Source organism: Neodiprion pinetum, chromosome 4 (assembly GCF_021155775.2).
Source record: "Neodiprion pinetum isolate iyNeoPine1 chromosome 4, iyNeoPine1.2, whole genome shotgun sequence".
Classification (NCBI taxonomy): domain Eukaryota; kingdom Metazoa; phylum Arthropoda; class Insecta; order Hymenoptera; family Diprionidae; genus Neodiprion; species Neodiprion pinetum.
In genome coordinates, this window is record NC_060235.2 from 7,555,921 (window position 1) to 7,573,109 (window position 17,189).

Here is a 17,189-nt window from a genome sequence, read left to right on the forward strand (position 1 = left end):
TCTATGACGTTTCAATGTGAGACCCAACATTTTTTCAGTTGTTTTTCAACAATCACATTATCGCAACGGTCGCTATACAGTAGAAGAAAAAATCGACGATCTCCTGAACCGGTTTCACATTTTCGTACTACGGCATAGTTTTAAACGATAACGTAAGGATGCTCAAATACCTTTGAATATCTGCAGTCAATACTGTGCCCAGACCGATGGTTTCTTCAGTATTGTGCAAGCCGCCAGCAGTCCATTTTGTTGCACAAATTTACTACACAAAAAGCGAATTTTATCCTTTAAAAATGTACAGTTCGGGTTGAGAGTAATTAGGACGATACGAGAACTTGCGTAGTTGGACAGAATGTATTTATTTATTTATTTATTTATGTATTTATTCATTTATCGTAGGAGATGAGTAGGTAGAGTAAAAGTAGATCAATGCAATGTTATGAGTGAGATAGTAATCACCATATACAATCAGTTGCTAGGAACGAATATACCCACAACACCAAGGAGCAAACTGCGTTTGCTCGCAAACACGACACTGACTCACATGTTTAAAACGTTACGAGATGATAATAGTAAACAATCAATTATCCTTAGATATTACTTAATACGTGGTTTATGCTTAGGTATCCGCAGACTTCATTGTATACTCGAACCATTACATTATTATAGTATTACACGTGTAGTATAAATCTCACGAAAATTCCCTCCTCAGCCTTGCACGGTACATAGAACGCAGTCTAAACTCTTATCACATCACAGTCCTGCACTATAATTTAACGTGCAATATACGCTTCAACTACCAAGGCAGTTATTTCAATGCTGTATAATCTGCATTACTAGACGAATAAATTTACATACGATATATAGATGTAAGAGATAATAACGACACACTTAGTAATTATAATGTATATATATATGTATATATATGTGTGTGTGTGTGTGCGTGCGCGTACGATCACGATTCGATTTACTATCAAAAATTGTATCGGCTACTTATCGATTGAATTAAATGAAAATGATATTACAATTTATACTATCGATTAAAGCGTCGCGGCGTTCGTTTGTCGGGTTTTTTTTTTCTTTTTCTTTTTTTTTTTTTTTTACCTTTTAAATATCTTTTTAAAACGTGTAGAAAAATAGTTTATTATCAAAATTAAACATACGGTATATGATGTATAATATTATTGTATAATTATAATTGAACTTCAATTCAAAATTAAGAAATTAGCCTTGATTTTTTTTTTTTTTTTTGCTGTTATTTCGCTTCTTCGTTTTTCTTGATTTTATTCTGTTTCTTTTTATTTTTTTTTTTTTATACTCTTTAGTTTGTGTAAATTTATCACCAATCGGAGATTAATCATAATTGTATCGTAACAATACCTTTGAGCGTGAGAGAGGAATATTCATGTTATAAGACGTTGCGTTTGGTGAAGCGAAAAAAACTAAAAAAACTAAAAAAAAAAAAAAAAATCAAAAAGAAAAACAATATAATACTCGCTCTTACGTAATTCATAATACAACAAATACACAATCAGATTTCACTAATATATTGACGTTGAATAACTGTATAACTATAACAACAATTGAGGAAATCTCAAATACAGCATTGAATATGTGTACCGTGACAGCATCGCGATGATCGCATGCATTTCCTTGTGCGATACATGCCTTTACATACACGGGTACAATCAATTTTCACGGGGGTAACATATCGTATTTCTAATATACAGTGTTACATTTAACGAGTTTACAGAAAAATCACACGCCTTTTATACGCCTATAAATAACCATATACATAATTGTACACACCATATAATATGTAGGGTGAATTTTGGGCAAGAGATCTTGCCTGCGGTTATCAAATCAACATCTCAATTGTTTTTAATCGGTAATCACTATCGGAAGTTATGTTAATTCGCTGAAGATATTTTTACGCTCTATGAATTTTATAACACAATGCAAGCCAAGGCAATAGAAATATTTGCCGAGTTTCGTCTGTACGAGCATAAAAATTTTGAAAACAAAAATCGTAAGTAATGTCGTTTAAAACCAATAATTACGGCTCCAGACGTTTCGGTTTCTTTCGTCTTATTCAAATTGATGCAACCCACGATACCAACGATTAGACGATCGTAAAAGTCTTTTACCTTCGTTTCGTTGAATCATCTTTCCCAATTAGTCTTCAATTTCCTTCTACAATTTCTATTAACACGCTGCGAATCCAGCTATCACAATAAGCCGAGTTATTAACTGCAGCCTCTGCCTACAATGCAAATTCTTCGGCACATCGCTCGTATAATTTAATATAACAAAGTTGTAAGTATGCATCCTCGCCTGTATCACATTATGCCTAATATAATGAAAAATACACAATTATAAAGAATTCGTCGGTGACGTAATTTTCGTTATTTCTTTTCGAAAATCCATCGTATCAAAGGAAAATCCACAAATTATTCCATGGAGGATGATAATGATAATCAACGTTAATTTCACACATTGTGTGGAAAAATAATCGAAACTCACTGTTTCAATCCGTGGGGGTATTATTGAGTTAATCGTTGTGCCGTATTATCCAAGTATATTATAAATATCGTTATTTATATATACGACTATTTATGGCTCAATGCACAATATTTTAATGCAGCGACGATAATTTGGTAATTTGAGTTATAACAAGATCGTTTATTAACTGTCCAATTTGAATTATACCGCACGTCAGTGCCAATGACCAACTGCTTAAGATACGTACCATCCATACATGTATGTCTATGTACATTCATAATATAGATTGTAGATGTTCGTTCGATTTATACTGTATGTATGTACGTAATACTCGAATTACCAATAATCTCATGTATACAACACTGAATAGCAGCAACTAAATAGCATTGTTCGTTTTAAAATTCGATGTGTGTTTGTTATCAACAATTAACAATTAAATTTGAATTAGAAAAATAACATATTATTATATATATATATATTTATCGTAGACAACAATCGGTTATGTATAATTGTATATTATTGTAAGTAATGTATAATGTATATGACTTACTGGTGCGATAATTCGTTTAATATTATATCATATTTACTCTCGTTAAGATTGGATTTTTTTTTTTTTTTTAATTTTTATTTTTATTTTTTATTTTTCGTTTTTTCAATTCTTTTTCATTTTTGATAGCGCTAATTACAGATTAACGTATTGCGGTAAAATGCTGCGTTGAAACATACCGTTTGAAACAAATTGTAGGCGCAATCTTTTTTAAACAAGCTCGAATAATTCTTCATTAAATCATCGTTTCCATGTTTTTGTGGTAAATGTGCTTTTTTTTTTTTTTTCACCTTTCAAATTCTTTAATAGCACGTATCTATCTAGATCTTTTCCGCAATCTTTCCTCTGAAAGCGATGCTGAATTTTTCACACTTCTCTGTGTAATTTTTGGGTATTTTTTATTTATTTATTTATTTATTTATTTTTTTTCTCGTTTTGTATTTCTGCGCTCACTTTGATAGATTTTGAATCGTACGCGACTCAAGCATCGCGGATTGTAATATCAAAGGTACAGAAACGGATTCGGTGTGATAATATTGCGTGATTGTTACATTGCATGGAAATAAATCATTCATTTTACGCAGCATCTTACCGCACAGAGTAACTTGGAGCAATAGTTGAGTGTATGTACTATTTAATGTACGGATTCGTGTGTCGGTATGTATATAATATTGTGGACAGATCTGAGATAGCATTGTTGTTCAATTTCAATTAGGTGAAATTATTCCCCTCACCGCGTTACAGTTAATTAATTAACAGCTAACATGTATAATCTATTGCAAAATCTATAACGTCTAAGGTTGCACAATAGACATTGATAATAATATAATATAATGTTATATAATATAATATAATTTATATATATATATATACATATATATATATATATATATATGTATATAATAATATTCATGTTACAGTTACATTGCTCATTGTCAATTATTCAATTATCACATTTAGTACACGTTGAAAAATATTTCTAACATCCATATTCAGATATATGTATACATAATATAATATATATAATGTAAATAAATTTATATACATGTACGATGAGTAGTTTAATAATATTGTATTACGACGTAATGTCATTTGCTTTATACTCGTATTACTTATATGTGATTCGATTATACATGTATACAAACATATACGCTAGACTGGTTAAAAACAAAACGGCTGTTTTTTCAATGTTACATGTTCAACAGTTGCAGGAAGAGGAAATAAGACGCTTGTTATAATTTATGCTCTTAATATTAATATTTAGTGTTTCCTGATTAGATAGTGATTTTCCATTTTCCATTCGATTAACGTGACAAAATAATTTTAGTTATTCATGAATTTTGTCGCCGAGTAACGAGACAACGTACGTAAATATGCGATATAGATTTTTGCAGGGAATTTAATGCTTCACAAAAAAGTTCTCTTACAATTTTTTGATAACTAAAGTCTTTGAAAAGTTATTCAAGGATAAAGTTGAAATCGTATGAAAATTCAATGTTTTCGCGATTAACAGCGAAAATACCAAAGTTGTCACAAAATATTGTGAGTTTCTTTTTTGTGAAGCATTCCAACCGCTACAAAATTATGTCATTCAATTAATTTTCAGTTTGAGCGAATTTATTTTTTGCTAAAAAAAAGGTACATTTAAAATGAAATTAATTGTCACGTTCGTAATGTCAATAATTAGCAAAAATACTCGGAGTGCCAAAAATTATTAATACATTTTCTTTCACCATATCGATTAGTTTAAATATATATATTCGCTGTTGATCTCTTTTCACGCGATTTCAACTTGAATCCTGAATAACAGTTTGAAACAGTTTAGTTGTCAAAAAATTATAAGAGACTTTTTTTTTTTAGAACATTAAATTCCCCGCAAAAATGAGTATCGGACGTTTATGTACATTGCCTCGTTACTGAGCTAAAAAATTCAAAAATAACTAGAATTATTTTCCCATCTTAATTGAATGGAAATTGGAAAATTGCGTTCGTGGAACCATTAAATATTAATATTAAGAGCATAAATTACAACAAGCGTCTTATTTGCTATTCCTAAAACTATTGAACATGTGAAATTAAAAAGAAAAAAAAAAAATCACCTTCGATTTTTTCAACCAGTCTAATTATACACACATATATATATATATATATTTCTCGACTTATTCGTTGACGCGTGTTTTCATACATGTGTATAATTTATACAATGTGTGGGTATAATCATATGATGGTAATATTGTTAAAAATAAACATGGTTATAATCACAATTAGTAGTAAACAATGATAGTACAGCCACAGAGATTTTTGTCGACAGAGTGATTGCAGTATTCATCGTTAACGTATATATATATATACCTAACAATCTGACGAGTCGTTGTATGTGTTTGTTTACATTATGTATATATTACATAAAATTAAAAGTTTCACGGTAACAATATTTGGCGTTGTTTCTATGCAGTGGGTAAATATCACCACATCGATATAAATATAAATTTTTCCCGCAAGGAACTATATATTGTATATATATGTATAATATATGTATTACATGCGTCTATTATACCGTATTATTACCAACTGCAAACTGCACGTGATCAGGTACGAAAAGTCTGCACGTTTTACTTTTTCTCTCTTTTTCTTTTTTTTTCTTCTTCTTTTACCTAGTCTTCTTTCATTAAATTAAATCACTTTCGCGCATTGTTATATTCGGTATATAAACACAGGTTTAAGATGTGCTTTCACTATATTTATACGCAGTTATATTTATACTTTACATAATAGTTGAATATATATGCATATGTAATTATGTATACATATAATATATCGTTTTCCTGCAATCACACTGTTTTGATCTACGTACGTAATATCGATAGATCGATCATGACGAATCGGTTGTAATAATAATTGTAATAATAAATTATTATTATTATTATTATTATTCACAGATAGGTAAAGTTTAGTTATTAAATCTGTATATGTATATATATATATGTATAGTGTAATATATATTCTTGTTACGTATTAAATCCTACATAATGTATAACAATTGAATAGACACCGAAGAAGACATCGAGACGAAATCGAGATTAGAGAAAAGGGGGAGAAATTCCATCGATCTAGTAAGAATAATGTATACTACATGGTATATATATATATATATATGTATGTATGTATATACGTATATACCTGTTGTTCGTATAGACTATTACACAATAAACGTTACAATTATATGTAAAACATATAGTTTACCTGCGGTCTACCTATGCAATAATCAAGCTACATATATTAGGGGTTTTTCAGGTTGAGAATAATTTTTACAAGGCTCGCTACCTTCCAAACACGTTGTCTCTAATATTTCGTTAGCTACAATTACATAGCAGTAGTGGTAGTAGTAGTATTATTAATAATAATAATAATAATAATGTTTCTACCCTACGTATTACGTACCTTAAAATTAACAACGTTCCGCACGGACGGACCGACGGATATCCGAGGATTGAGCAAACAGCTACGTAACGTATTTATTGCATGAAACGCGTAAACGGCCCTATCATCTACTCTATTAACGTATTACATATATATATATATATATCCACAAATACGTCTTCGATATACAAACGTTATTGTGGTATTTTGCCGGGGACGGACGTTGCTTTAGGCTGCAACGTGCACAGCGAGCTTGTCTTTCGATATTCTTTTACTACTGCGGCAGTAGGATGTTGTTATTTTCACGTACGATAGTTTAATCGTGATCCAGAGAATTGGCGAAACTTTAAATTTACGGAAGATGAGGGAAGTTAATCAACCGTGGATCAATCGGTCTGCAAATTTTTTACCTGGGATGCGCAAAAAAAAAAAAAAAAGAAAAAGAAAAAGGCAATCACGTTGGACCGAGGTTCTGTTTAGCTGGTTTCGATCATTCAATTAGTTCATAGTTGCAAAAAGTAAACTTATTTTTTTTTCGATATTTCTTCAAGTTTCTTGAACAATCTTGACCATTATTTTCAAATCACATTTTAGGCCTCATTTGCACTTTGTCATATGGCGTTGACACTGTGCGTATTTAGATTAATTCGAAAAATTTATCGGAGTTGAGATGATTTTACAAGTCGAGATTTCAATCCATACACGTTCTCGAACCTTCATATTACAGTCATTGTATTTCAGCGTTGCAATACGAAACATGTGAGATTCTATCAACGTATATTTGAGAACGGAAAAAGAAGCGTGACTAAGCAATATGGCGCTGAGAAGAGTGATCAGCTGATCGTTTACGGTAAATTGTACGAAAACTGAGGTAAATAAAACCTTGTGCAAGCTTCCAGACTCTCATTTTGCCACCCGAAATCTATACGGGGAAAGAAATCCGGTAAATAATGACTTTCGAAATTAAATACGACGCGGCCATATTTTCGATGTCGATAATCGCGCGTCTATTATCCTGTAATCTAGGTTTTGATCATTCTCCGACGATCCTCGATGTACTCGACGCTTTATATTCGAACTTACTCCTTGTGAAATAAAATATCGAATCTATCGTGACGAGTTTAAAATTAATGCACGGTAAGTGTCGCGTATGCAGTATATTATCCAATAAAAAGTCGACGTGTGAAATCTGGTCGCTTCGTCCCTATAATTGGCTGGAACAGAAAACCGCATGAATCCAAGCTGTAATCACAGAGCCGCTCCTACTTGTCGCTTGTTATCATAACCATAATATAATACCTAGCGTATGTTATACAGGAAAAAGCGTAAGACTATAAGTTTAATAACAATTTACCTCGCAGACGTAATTTTTATATACTATAACAGGTATATTCGACCTGAACCGAAATGCCGAGTAAATCGTTCCTAACGGAAGATCATAAATCTTCGGCAAACTGTCCTCACAAAACATTAGAATGAAATAAATCTTGACACGTTTTTTAAACAGACTATACCACGTATGATCTTATCTTCGATTATCCATAAAGTATCAGATACGCGCACACGTTGATAATTATCATATATGGACACACGGTGATCATTGCAATCAAGATTATTTGAAACACAACAAAACTACAGGCACGTCTCACCGTCAGAATTTACGTTATTTTAAACACTTCAAGACATTGTTGAAAACCTGTTATGGGAAAACAAATTTTTCCAATTTGAAATTCGTTATTCTTGGCGTTGAAAATAATCACCCTGTGTTGTATCTGCGCGCGCATATTGCATATATTACAGATATTACATTTTTTCTTCTCCATCTTCTCCAGCGCCTTCTTCTTCGTTTATAATAATCTTTTTGTATATATGTATCATAATCGTACTATATATATATATATATATTATTATATATAGTAAATATTGAATAACACATAATTACGATTACATTGAATAATTATATCAGTTAATTATTTCTTACGCGTATATCACATCTGATCATTCAGTCAATGTAGGAAGACCCTCTCGCTCTGCAGCCCTGCGCCAACCTCAACAAGGTAGATCATTTTATCGTAATTATCTCTTGCGCTATTTTCCCTATACATCTTTATACCAATTGTCTTCTCTATTTGAATTTTTATTCATTTTATTTGTTTTCTTTCTTTCTAATTTAATTTCTCTTCAAATTTCACTAATTTCTTTGTTTTTTTTTCACTCATATTTCAGCACCTGAATCGAATTTTACTTCGAGTATAATTATCTACGATTCGCAAATTTTCGTCCCTCTATCTCTTTACTTTTACGGTTAATAATCGTGATTTTTAGGGTTGTATTTTTTTTTTTTTTACCTTCGATTTGTTTCGTTTTGTTTTTTTTTTTTTTTTGTTCTTTTCGTCTGTTTTTTTTTTTTTTGCTTTTAAACTCTTACAGCCGCAGTTCGTTCTTATACATATGCTCTAAAGAGACACAATTTTCTTTTTTTTTGTTTTTTGGTAAAAACCTTAAATCAACATCAAATATTCATATAGTACATCTAATTATATATTACTTACGGTATAAATATAGGAACATTCATTAAATATATATATACATATAATGTGTGTGTATGTGTGTAAATATATTGTTGGATAAATCATTATTTATATATTTTTATATTACTTGGTGTTGTATATTATGTAAGATGTAGATTTATATTATTATACATATATCGCACACGCATATATACATATATATATATATATAAACATTATCATATATATGCGTATGTGCGTGTGAGTATGAGTATTTTGGAAATTCCAAGCGTTTTCACCTAGCTTCGGACCTTCGCCTGCGTTCCCAAGCTTGTGGTAATTTAATTGAGAATATGATAAATATTTCTCTTTTTCGTTCATATCATTAACCGTAAATTTTATATCTTTCAGCTACTTCGAAAAATCTGAAAGAAGTGCGCTCAATTCTATGCAAAATTATAAAATTCTTAAGATAGTGCAGAAAGTTATTTGTACCATTACAACTTCATTTATTTTTTTTACGTTTTTAAGATCAGTTTTGAAAACTCAAAGCTACTACAGATAATTTAAGATAGAATCTTTGACATTTTGACCAAAAGGTTCGGTAATTTTTTGTAGATAAATTTACAACGATAAATGGAGTCGTAACGAGTAAATAATTCGTGACTTCCAAGCTTACTTTTTTCAACCTCTTGAAGTTTTTGAAATTTTGCATAAAGCCGACTGCAATTTTGTTCAGTTTTCTAAAAGTGGCTTGAAAATTTAAGGTTTAATATTCAAAGCTTTCATCTTCGGAACGATGCGTGGCATCGGAAAAGGAAAATACATGTGGTTGTACAATTTGAAAGCACAGTCATATACTAAAATTCTGACAAAATTGGAAATAGCGATCGTCCAAAGCTGGATGAAAACTCGTAAAATTCCCCATATAGTTTTAACCGTCATTTCGAATGCCCGTGTCTTCCCTGACGTCTGGTTTTGAGGCTTTTCATTACTCTAGTCAGATACTTATTTCGTCTCCTCGTTACATCGACTCAGCAATGAGGCTTGCTGAATATCGGTCAAATTCATCACTTAATGAAATTGACGTTGTGGAATTACATCGATCGCTGAATCTTTAAAAAAAAACAATCAAAATGGCCACAAACAACCAAAGAGATAGATGCAGAGAAAACAAAGATAAATCATTCTAATCCGATGTCGAAAATGACACCTTTTAATTTAATTTAAATATTGAACCGAAATAAACAAAGTTTGGGTAAAAAATGTTTCACGGAGCTTCGCTATCTTCAATTTTTGGATTTAAACGTTGAATGTGAAGTGGAAATTCCAAAAATGAGAAAAAATAAAATGTTTCTGTAAACATATTATCACAAAATATGAATAATCTTATTTCTCGGATAAATATCCGCCATATTGAGTTCACCGTTTTAAATTTCGTATCAGCAGCCCAGCCGTCAGGGAATAAAATCTCCGTCCATTCACAACCAACGTATTTGCCGGACGGTAAGACAGACAGATCATACACATAGGTATAGACGAACAGTTAGACACGTTCGATCCGGACGTATAGTAGTAAAGTAAAAAAACAATCGATTCCATTATAATTCACCAAACGAATAGGAAGAGAGGTCACCGAGATAAGTCATACTAATCTGATGTCAAAAATCATATTTTTTTTAAAAATTTAAATATTGTATATTGTATATACTGATATATATACCGAGAGAATCTCTTGAAACTTGAAAATCAACCGCGCATGCGTCAAATAATTAGATCTCATTGGTCGGCCAAATCTTCCCGCAGCGATATTCTTGTCTGCGATGCAGGCGGGCCAACGTACAAAAAATTTGTACGTTTGAATTTTCAAAGAGCATAAGCGTTGAATTCCGACCGTTCGTTGAATAATCGACTTTCCGACCCGATAACAAATGCTTCCCAAACCTTTCCGAGTCACTGCCTCGATTACTTGAGATTCTAACCTCGAAAATTCGTATCAACTGCATCGCCGTCAGAAACAGTTTGACAGTTGAAAACTCGGGATGGCCAGCCTGGGCGAACAACCGATAAAACTCGCGCATGCGCGGTTGATTTTCAATTTTTAAGAGATTGTCCCGGTACAGCTATAACAAAACGAAACGAAACAAAAAATTATTTTATAATTTTTCTATTCATCATTCGTCATTCCTTATGTGTAAATATACATGTATATCATATATAATATATACATATATACATATATACATATACTTTTCCAGTATTATGGATTCGTTGCATCGCACCATCAATCAGTGAACCAATCATGAATCATATTACGACGTAAGATTCATCATATACCTATGTTTATTTACTGCAATACGTATATACGTATAGGTATATTGTGTGTATATGATGTTTAATGTATTTTATAGTAGTTTCATATGTTTATACGTTTAAACGACAACGGACCAATTACTGTTATCATTATTATTATTATTAGTATTATTATTATTATTATTATTATTTGCTTACCTTTGCAACTTCTAGATTAAATCTAAATTGTTACACCGGAGCACCAGGCTAGCCTTTATGTTTATGTATCTGGAGGGAACCTGAAAACACGATCGACGAGATTTTCAATATTTGGCACGCAGATGCTTTCGATTTGGAGGGTTGGCTGCCTGGATGCTTCATGAGCCGGACAATCTCACCAGTAGAATAGCACCCATATTCAACTTGTCATTATGATTATTATAATGATTAATTGTTATTAAAATTATTGGTAATATTATTATTCGTTATTCATTATTCATTATTATTATCATTATTATAACGCTTTGAAAATTTACTCAAATTTATATTCATCGTTACAGAACGTTTTTTTTTTTTTTTTATTTTTCTTACTTACTTTTCGTTTCGTTATTATTCTCAACGTCAAGAAAAAAGGAGAAATTGATCAAGAAAAAAAGAGGATACAACAAGGTGGAACACGACTCCCAGGATTACGGCGCGAAAATTGAATCTATAACTACTTTTATTATTGTACCTGTGTGATTACGCGCTTTACACATCAACGAACGAAAGGATATTGTCTGCAATCAATATACCTGCTGCAATTAATGACGATTGATATTAAGGAAATAGATTAAATATATGGATGAAAGAATTCCGCCAGTTCGACGTACGGTTTAATTGACGCTACTTAACGCAAAGTGTTCGAAATATTTGTTGGAAATAATGAAAAACAAACTTACCCCTTCGGAAGTGAGTCGAAGATCGGATTATTGCTAAGATATTAAAAGGGGACTCGAGTCTCAAAGGCACCGGCACACACCGTCTGGGAGTCGTGCATTATCACGGGAAAGGATCCCGTACGTAACTGTAGAACGATTTTTTTACTCTGAGTATAATTAAAACTTTTCTGTGCGTGTGTGTGTGTGTGTGTGTGTATGTGTGAGTGTAATTTAATCGAGAGATATAAGAAGAAAAGATCAATGCTCACTCCGTTTTCCCAGTATGTGAAGTTTATTACACCATTATACTGAAACGAGTTGAAATGGTTCTAAAGACGATTGAAAGTCGTGACCATTGGCCGATCGTTAAAGTTTTGTGAAAATCAACACGATTCTCAAAGTAATTGAAAAATTGAATTCAGTTTTTTTTTTCTTTTTTTCTTAACTCCCACTTATTTTTTTACCGTATAAATTTCATTCCAAAGCTTGTTTCCGATCGAGATAATCATTCAAGCCGCACGTTATTTTTTGTTTCACATTTACGTGATAGGTACGCGATAATTCGTTGTATATTGTCGATGATTTGAACAGGTTTAGAAGAATAATAGTGATATTGAAATTTGTTACAGTTAGGTACAAATTTCGAATAGTTTCAGTCAATTTCGGTTTCCATGGTAACTGAATCGCATGAGATTTGCGGCAGAATACGGATATTAAATTGCGAAATACACTCGAAATAAAAGATTTGCACGGTGATTTGCAATCTGACTATACGGTACAGTTTTTGGATAAATATTTCCATTTATAGCAATACCGAAAGTGCCGAATGTAATGCATTGAATCTTTCCTCTTTATATATCCGGTCCGATTTGGAAGAATATTTATGGAATATAAGTCACACACATAAATTGGCTGTTTTATGATTACTACAGAGATTCGGAACGTTTTTTTTTTTTTTTTTCTTTCATCGAGGAAAAAAATATCGATACTAATGGATTGAAGAAAAAAATAACTTAAAAAAAAAAAACGGAAAACAAATGTTGGCCATTGTTTCGCTCGACGCATTCTCTATACGTTCTTTGGTAAATCCTTATCACAAATTATTCTCACTAGCATATTGTAAAAATCTTCATTCTCTTTCTTCTTCGTCGTACGCTTATTTACCACCTCCAGAGACACACTCGTCAATATAACATTCATTGACTATTGGCATACTCGGAGAAGAGAACATCAACGTCGACTAATTTTTCAATCCTTCCTATAAATATAATCACAATGCGAAATCCGATCAACGCGTACCAACAGCAGTTCGCGAACGCGATGCCACACCATCCCCCTTATTCCAGAGGAAAGCCTCCGATTGTAAAAAAAAAAAAGAAAAAAGAAAAGTAAAACAACTTCCGTCCTGAGGATCGTAAATGAAAAATCGATCAACTACCGCGCGGTGTGGATGAAAAAAAGGAGCGGACCATGCGATTCGCAGATTGAAAAGACACCCTCGAAGCGTTTAACGCTGATGGATGTGGGTGGTGAGGTGCTTCGATAGGTAATCAGCCCTTGCGAAGCACTTGCCGCACATTTCACAGTGGTAGGGTCGTTCGCCGGTGTGGATGCGAAGGTGTCTTGTGAGGTCGCTCTTTCCGCCGAAGGCTCGCCCGCAAAATAGACAAACGAAGGGCCTTTCGCCCGTGTGCTTGCGGACGTGGAGCTTAAGGTTCTCCTTCGACCTTACGCACTTGCCGCAAAACGGACATGCGAACCGGCGCTCCCGTCTCTCGGAATCGTGGCCTCTGAGGAGGCCCAGCATCGTGTCCGCGGGCTCACCGCGTTCTTCGTCCTGCAGCCCGGCGTCCTCGGTCTCTCCAACTTCGCTGCCCCCGCCGCCCCTGGGACCGACGGCGACGTCGACGTCGACCGGAGCCCCGGGCTCCTGGAGGCTCTCCTGGACGCTGGTGGTCTCGGAGGTCGTTTCCTCCCTGGGAGCCTCGGGTGAGGCAACCTGAACGCGATCCTCGGCGTCCGGGAGGCTCGGTTCGCTGGTCGTCTCCATCTGGGACGGCTCTCCGGTGCTCGAAACTTGGTCACTACGCTCCGCGGGCCCCGGCTGCAGGGACTCGGGGACCCGGTGGAGGCGTTCCAAGGCGTGGTTCAGTCGGTGCTTCTTGAAGGACTTGAGGTACCGGAATTGCATGCCGCATACGTCGCAGGTGAAGAGTTTGTCCGCTGGGAGGCGCGCGCGGTGGTTCTGCTCACGGTGCTTCACGTACGCCGATCTGTATCGGTAACGTTGGCCGCACTGCTCGCAGGTGAACGGTTTGTCGTCGGAAGGGTGGCCCGCGTGCTGCAGCAACGCGTGACGCTCCAATAGCCACGCGGATGGAAACGCCGCCAGGCAGACGCCGCACCGACGCGCCAGGCTTGCCAACCCACCGGACGGAAACAGCGAGCCGTGGGCGGCGCTCGACGACCTCTCCATCAACGCGCCCCATCCTCCGACCTCCAAACCCAGGGCCAGTGATACCTGTTGGAAAAAGACAACGGTCAGGTTGGACGTTGCGGCGCGACGTGGAACCACAATTGGAGAAAAAAATCTATAGTGTCGAGCAGGGTGGTTCCTCGGAAGGTCATTTTTGAATTTCGACCCGTTCGCCCTCCAAATCGATGCCAGATGATTCAAAAATAATTCCATCATTTTTTCGGATTTTCTTCAACCCTTTTAGAAGCACATCAAATCTACCCCACGAATTTGGATGAAATTTGATATAGAGGGGTTTCTTACGTCGCTGATTACGAATCTGAACTCGAAATTACAAAATTTAAAATGGTGGGACCAACATGGCAATATCGAGTGACTTTTGGAGTTTTGGTCTATCATACTGGATCCACCACTTCGAATTTTCAAATTTTTACCTTTAGATTCGTAAATAGCGACCAAAAAAACCTTTCTGTCGGTACCATATTTCATCTGAATCCGTTGGGCAGATTTGATGTGCCCCTGAAAGGGTCGAGTGGGGAAATCTACGTTCTTCCGGGCACGGAATAGATTTGAGATAAAAATCTGAAAAAATAAGGGAATTATTTTTGAATTGTTTGGAGCTGATTTTGGGGGCGAGCTAGTCGAAATTCAAAAATGACCTTTTCAAGGACCACCCTATTGTCAACTGAATTTGCCAACGGCGGACGCTACATAAGAAATTCAATCACTGAAGATAATTATTTGTTCATCTAGTTATCGTCAGTTTATCATTTAATCAATCGTATACTGTAACACAAGTGCGATTCTTTCAAGTAGAAATTCGAAAATATGGTAACGATCTCGAGTCTACGGTGGGAGAAAAAACCTGTTGTAAATACAGTACATTATGTAACAAGGGAATGATCGACTTTTATTCTTGTGTTACATATAGGACTTTATTCCGGACTCAATTCTGGTCGCATTATTGATTTAAAAGGGATTTTCTTTCATGTATAAGTGTGATCTACCGGTCTAAAAACTAAAATATTATCGAAAGTTTATAATAATACAGAGAGATGTAGGACAAAATGGAAACGGAGAGAAAACCAGAAAAACTGAAAAATTAATTTCCTATATTTTCCGTGAATGCGGGAGTAAGGTGCTACTTTTTTCACACAGACGAGGAAAAAAAGTAAAGAGGGAATAATATGCCATAATATTTCGTCCCGATCTTTAGGTCAAAAAAGTGAACATGTTTGAGTCGGAAATAAAGAAATTTACTCACTGAAGTTGAATATCGCTTGACTCAATTGAGTCAATGATTGAATCAAAGGGTGTTCAATTGCTGTGATTGAATTTCTCACTTAGCGGTCTGTGCTGGTGGATTTAGTTGACCTAACCGATCCTTTTACTCAGTACAGACTCAATATCATTAGGGTATTTTTGAAAAGATCGAAACTGCAGTCGTTTTACAGAATTATTCTGATACTCTCTGTAGATACATGGCTTTTCGTTATTATTCGTGTGCTGATCGAAATTCTGGATGATAAAAATTTCTGTTGGCCAATGAATTCTGTCATATCGATTGTCAGTCAGAAGAATTTTGGGAAGACCGGTTCAAAATGGGGCAGTGAAGAAAAAAATATGATTACATAGTTATTGAAATGTATGTGTTTGTCTTGTTTTACTGCTGCTCGTATACTCGTAACTTTCGAAAGTATTTCACCTTTTTAGCTAACGTGAAAAAAATGTCTTTTTTTCGGATCTATCTAGCACACCTTCAATAATTGTAATTCCTTTTAATCTTCTTTTCCGTTTAAATCGTCAATTATTAACATGTTATAAAAAACTGAGAAAAATTGCACAGGGACATTTAGGAAAAGAGTATGACCACATGGTTATTCAAATGCTGTTTGTCTATTCCTATTTATCGACGAATTGCAAAAAAAAAAAAAAAAAAAACTTATATTTTCTCATCCACTTTTGAACCTGAGACAAGTGTGCCCCATTTTGATTTGTAAAATGTACCGAGCATACGTCGTTAACTCTAAAAATAAAGTCCCGCGCCTTTGATAGTCTATCAACTTTTCAAGCTGCGTTTTTTCTTGTAAGAATTTAGTGAGATTTTATTCCAGTATCTATATAGCGACTCGAAACGTTGAAACAAAATTCTTGTACCGATAATTCAGGACTCACTTTACGCTCAGCTGACACAAACTTTCCCCGATTGAAAGTTCTTCGTCAACACTGATCATAATATCGTTGTATCCAAGATTTACCAGCGCGTGAAAGATAAATGTGCCACTGAGAAATTGGTCTGCGGATAATATCGTGATTGCGATACGATAGTGAAAAAAATCCGCAAGAAGAACTTGTGAATAAAGTTCGATGACGAAAACCTTGAATCGAGTCAATTTTTCTCACTGTTGTATCGAATAATTGCTTTCATGGTGGCGGCGAATTATTAATTAGACGTTATTTGGGCTAAAGATGAAACCTGTGAAATTCATATTAGAAAACGAAAAAGACGCGATAGTATTCCA

At 34.4% G+C, this 17,189-nt stretch overlaps 1 protein-coding gene across 2 annotated transcripts in view; it reads right to left on the reverse strand.

The window, feature by feature from the left end:
• Nucleotides 1–13,598: 13,598 nt before the first annotated feature.
• mamo (zinc finger protein 628-like) overlaps nucleotides 13,599–17,189 on the reverse strand; it is a 74,194-nt gene continuing 70,603 nt past the window's right edge. For both annotated transcript variants that reach the window (XM_046624663.2, XM_046624662.2), the window contains exon 4: nucleotides 13,599–14,712. In XM_046624663.2, the coding sequence (XP_046480619.1) occupies nucleotides 13,699–14,712 (1,014 nt within the window). In that variant the 3' untranslated portion in view covers nucleotides 13,599–13,698. The remainder of the gene's footprint in view (nucleotides 14,713–17,189) is intronic.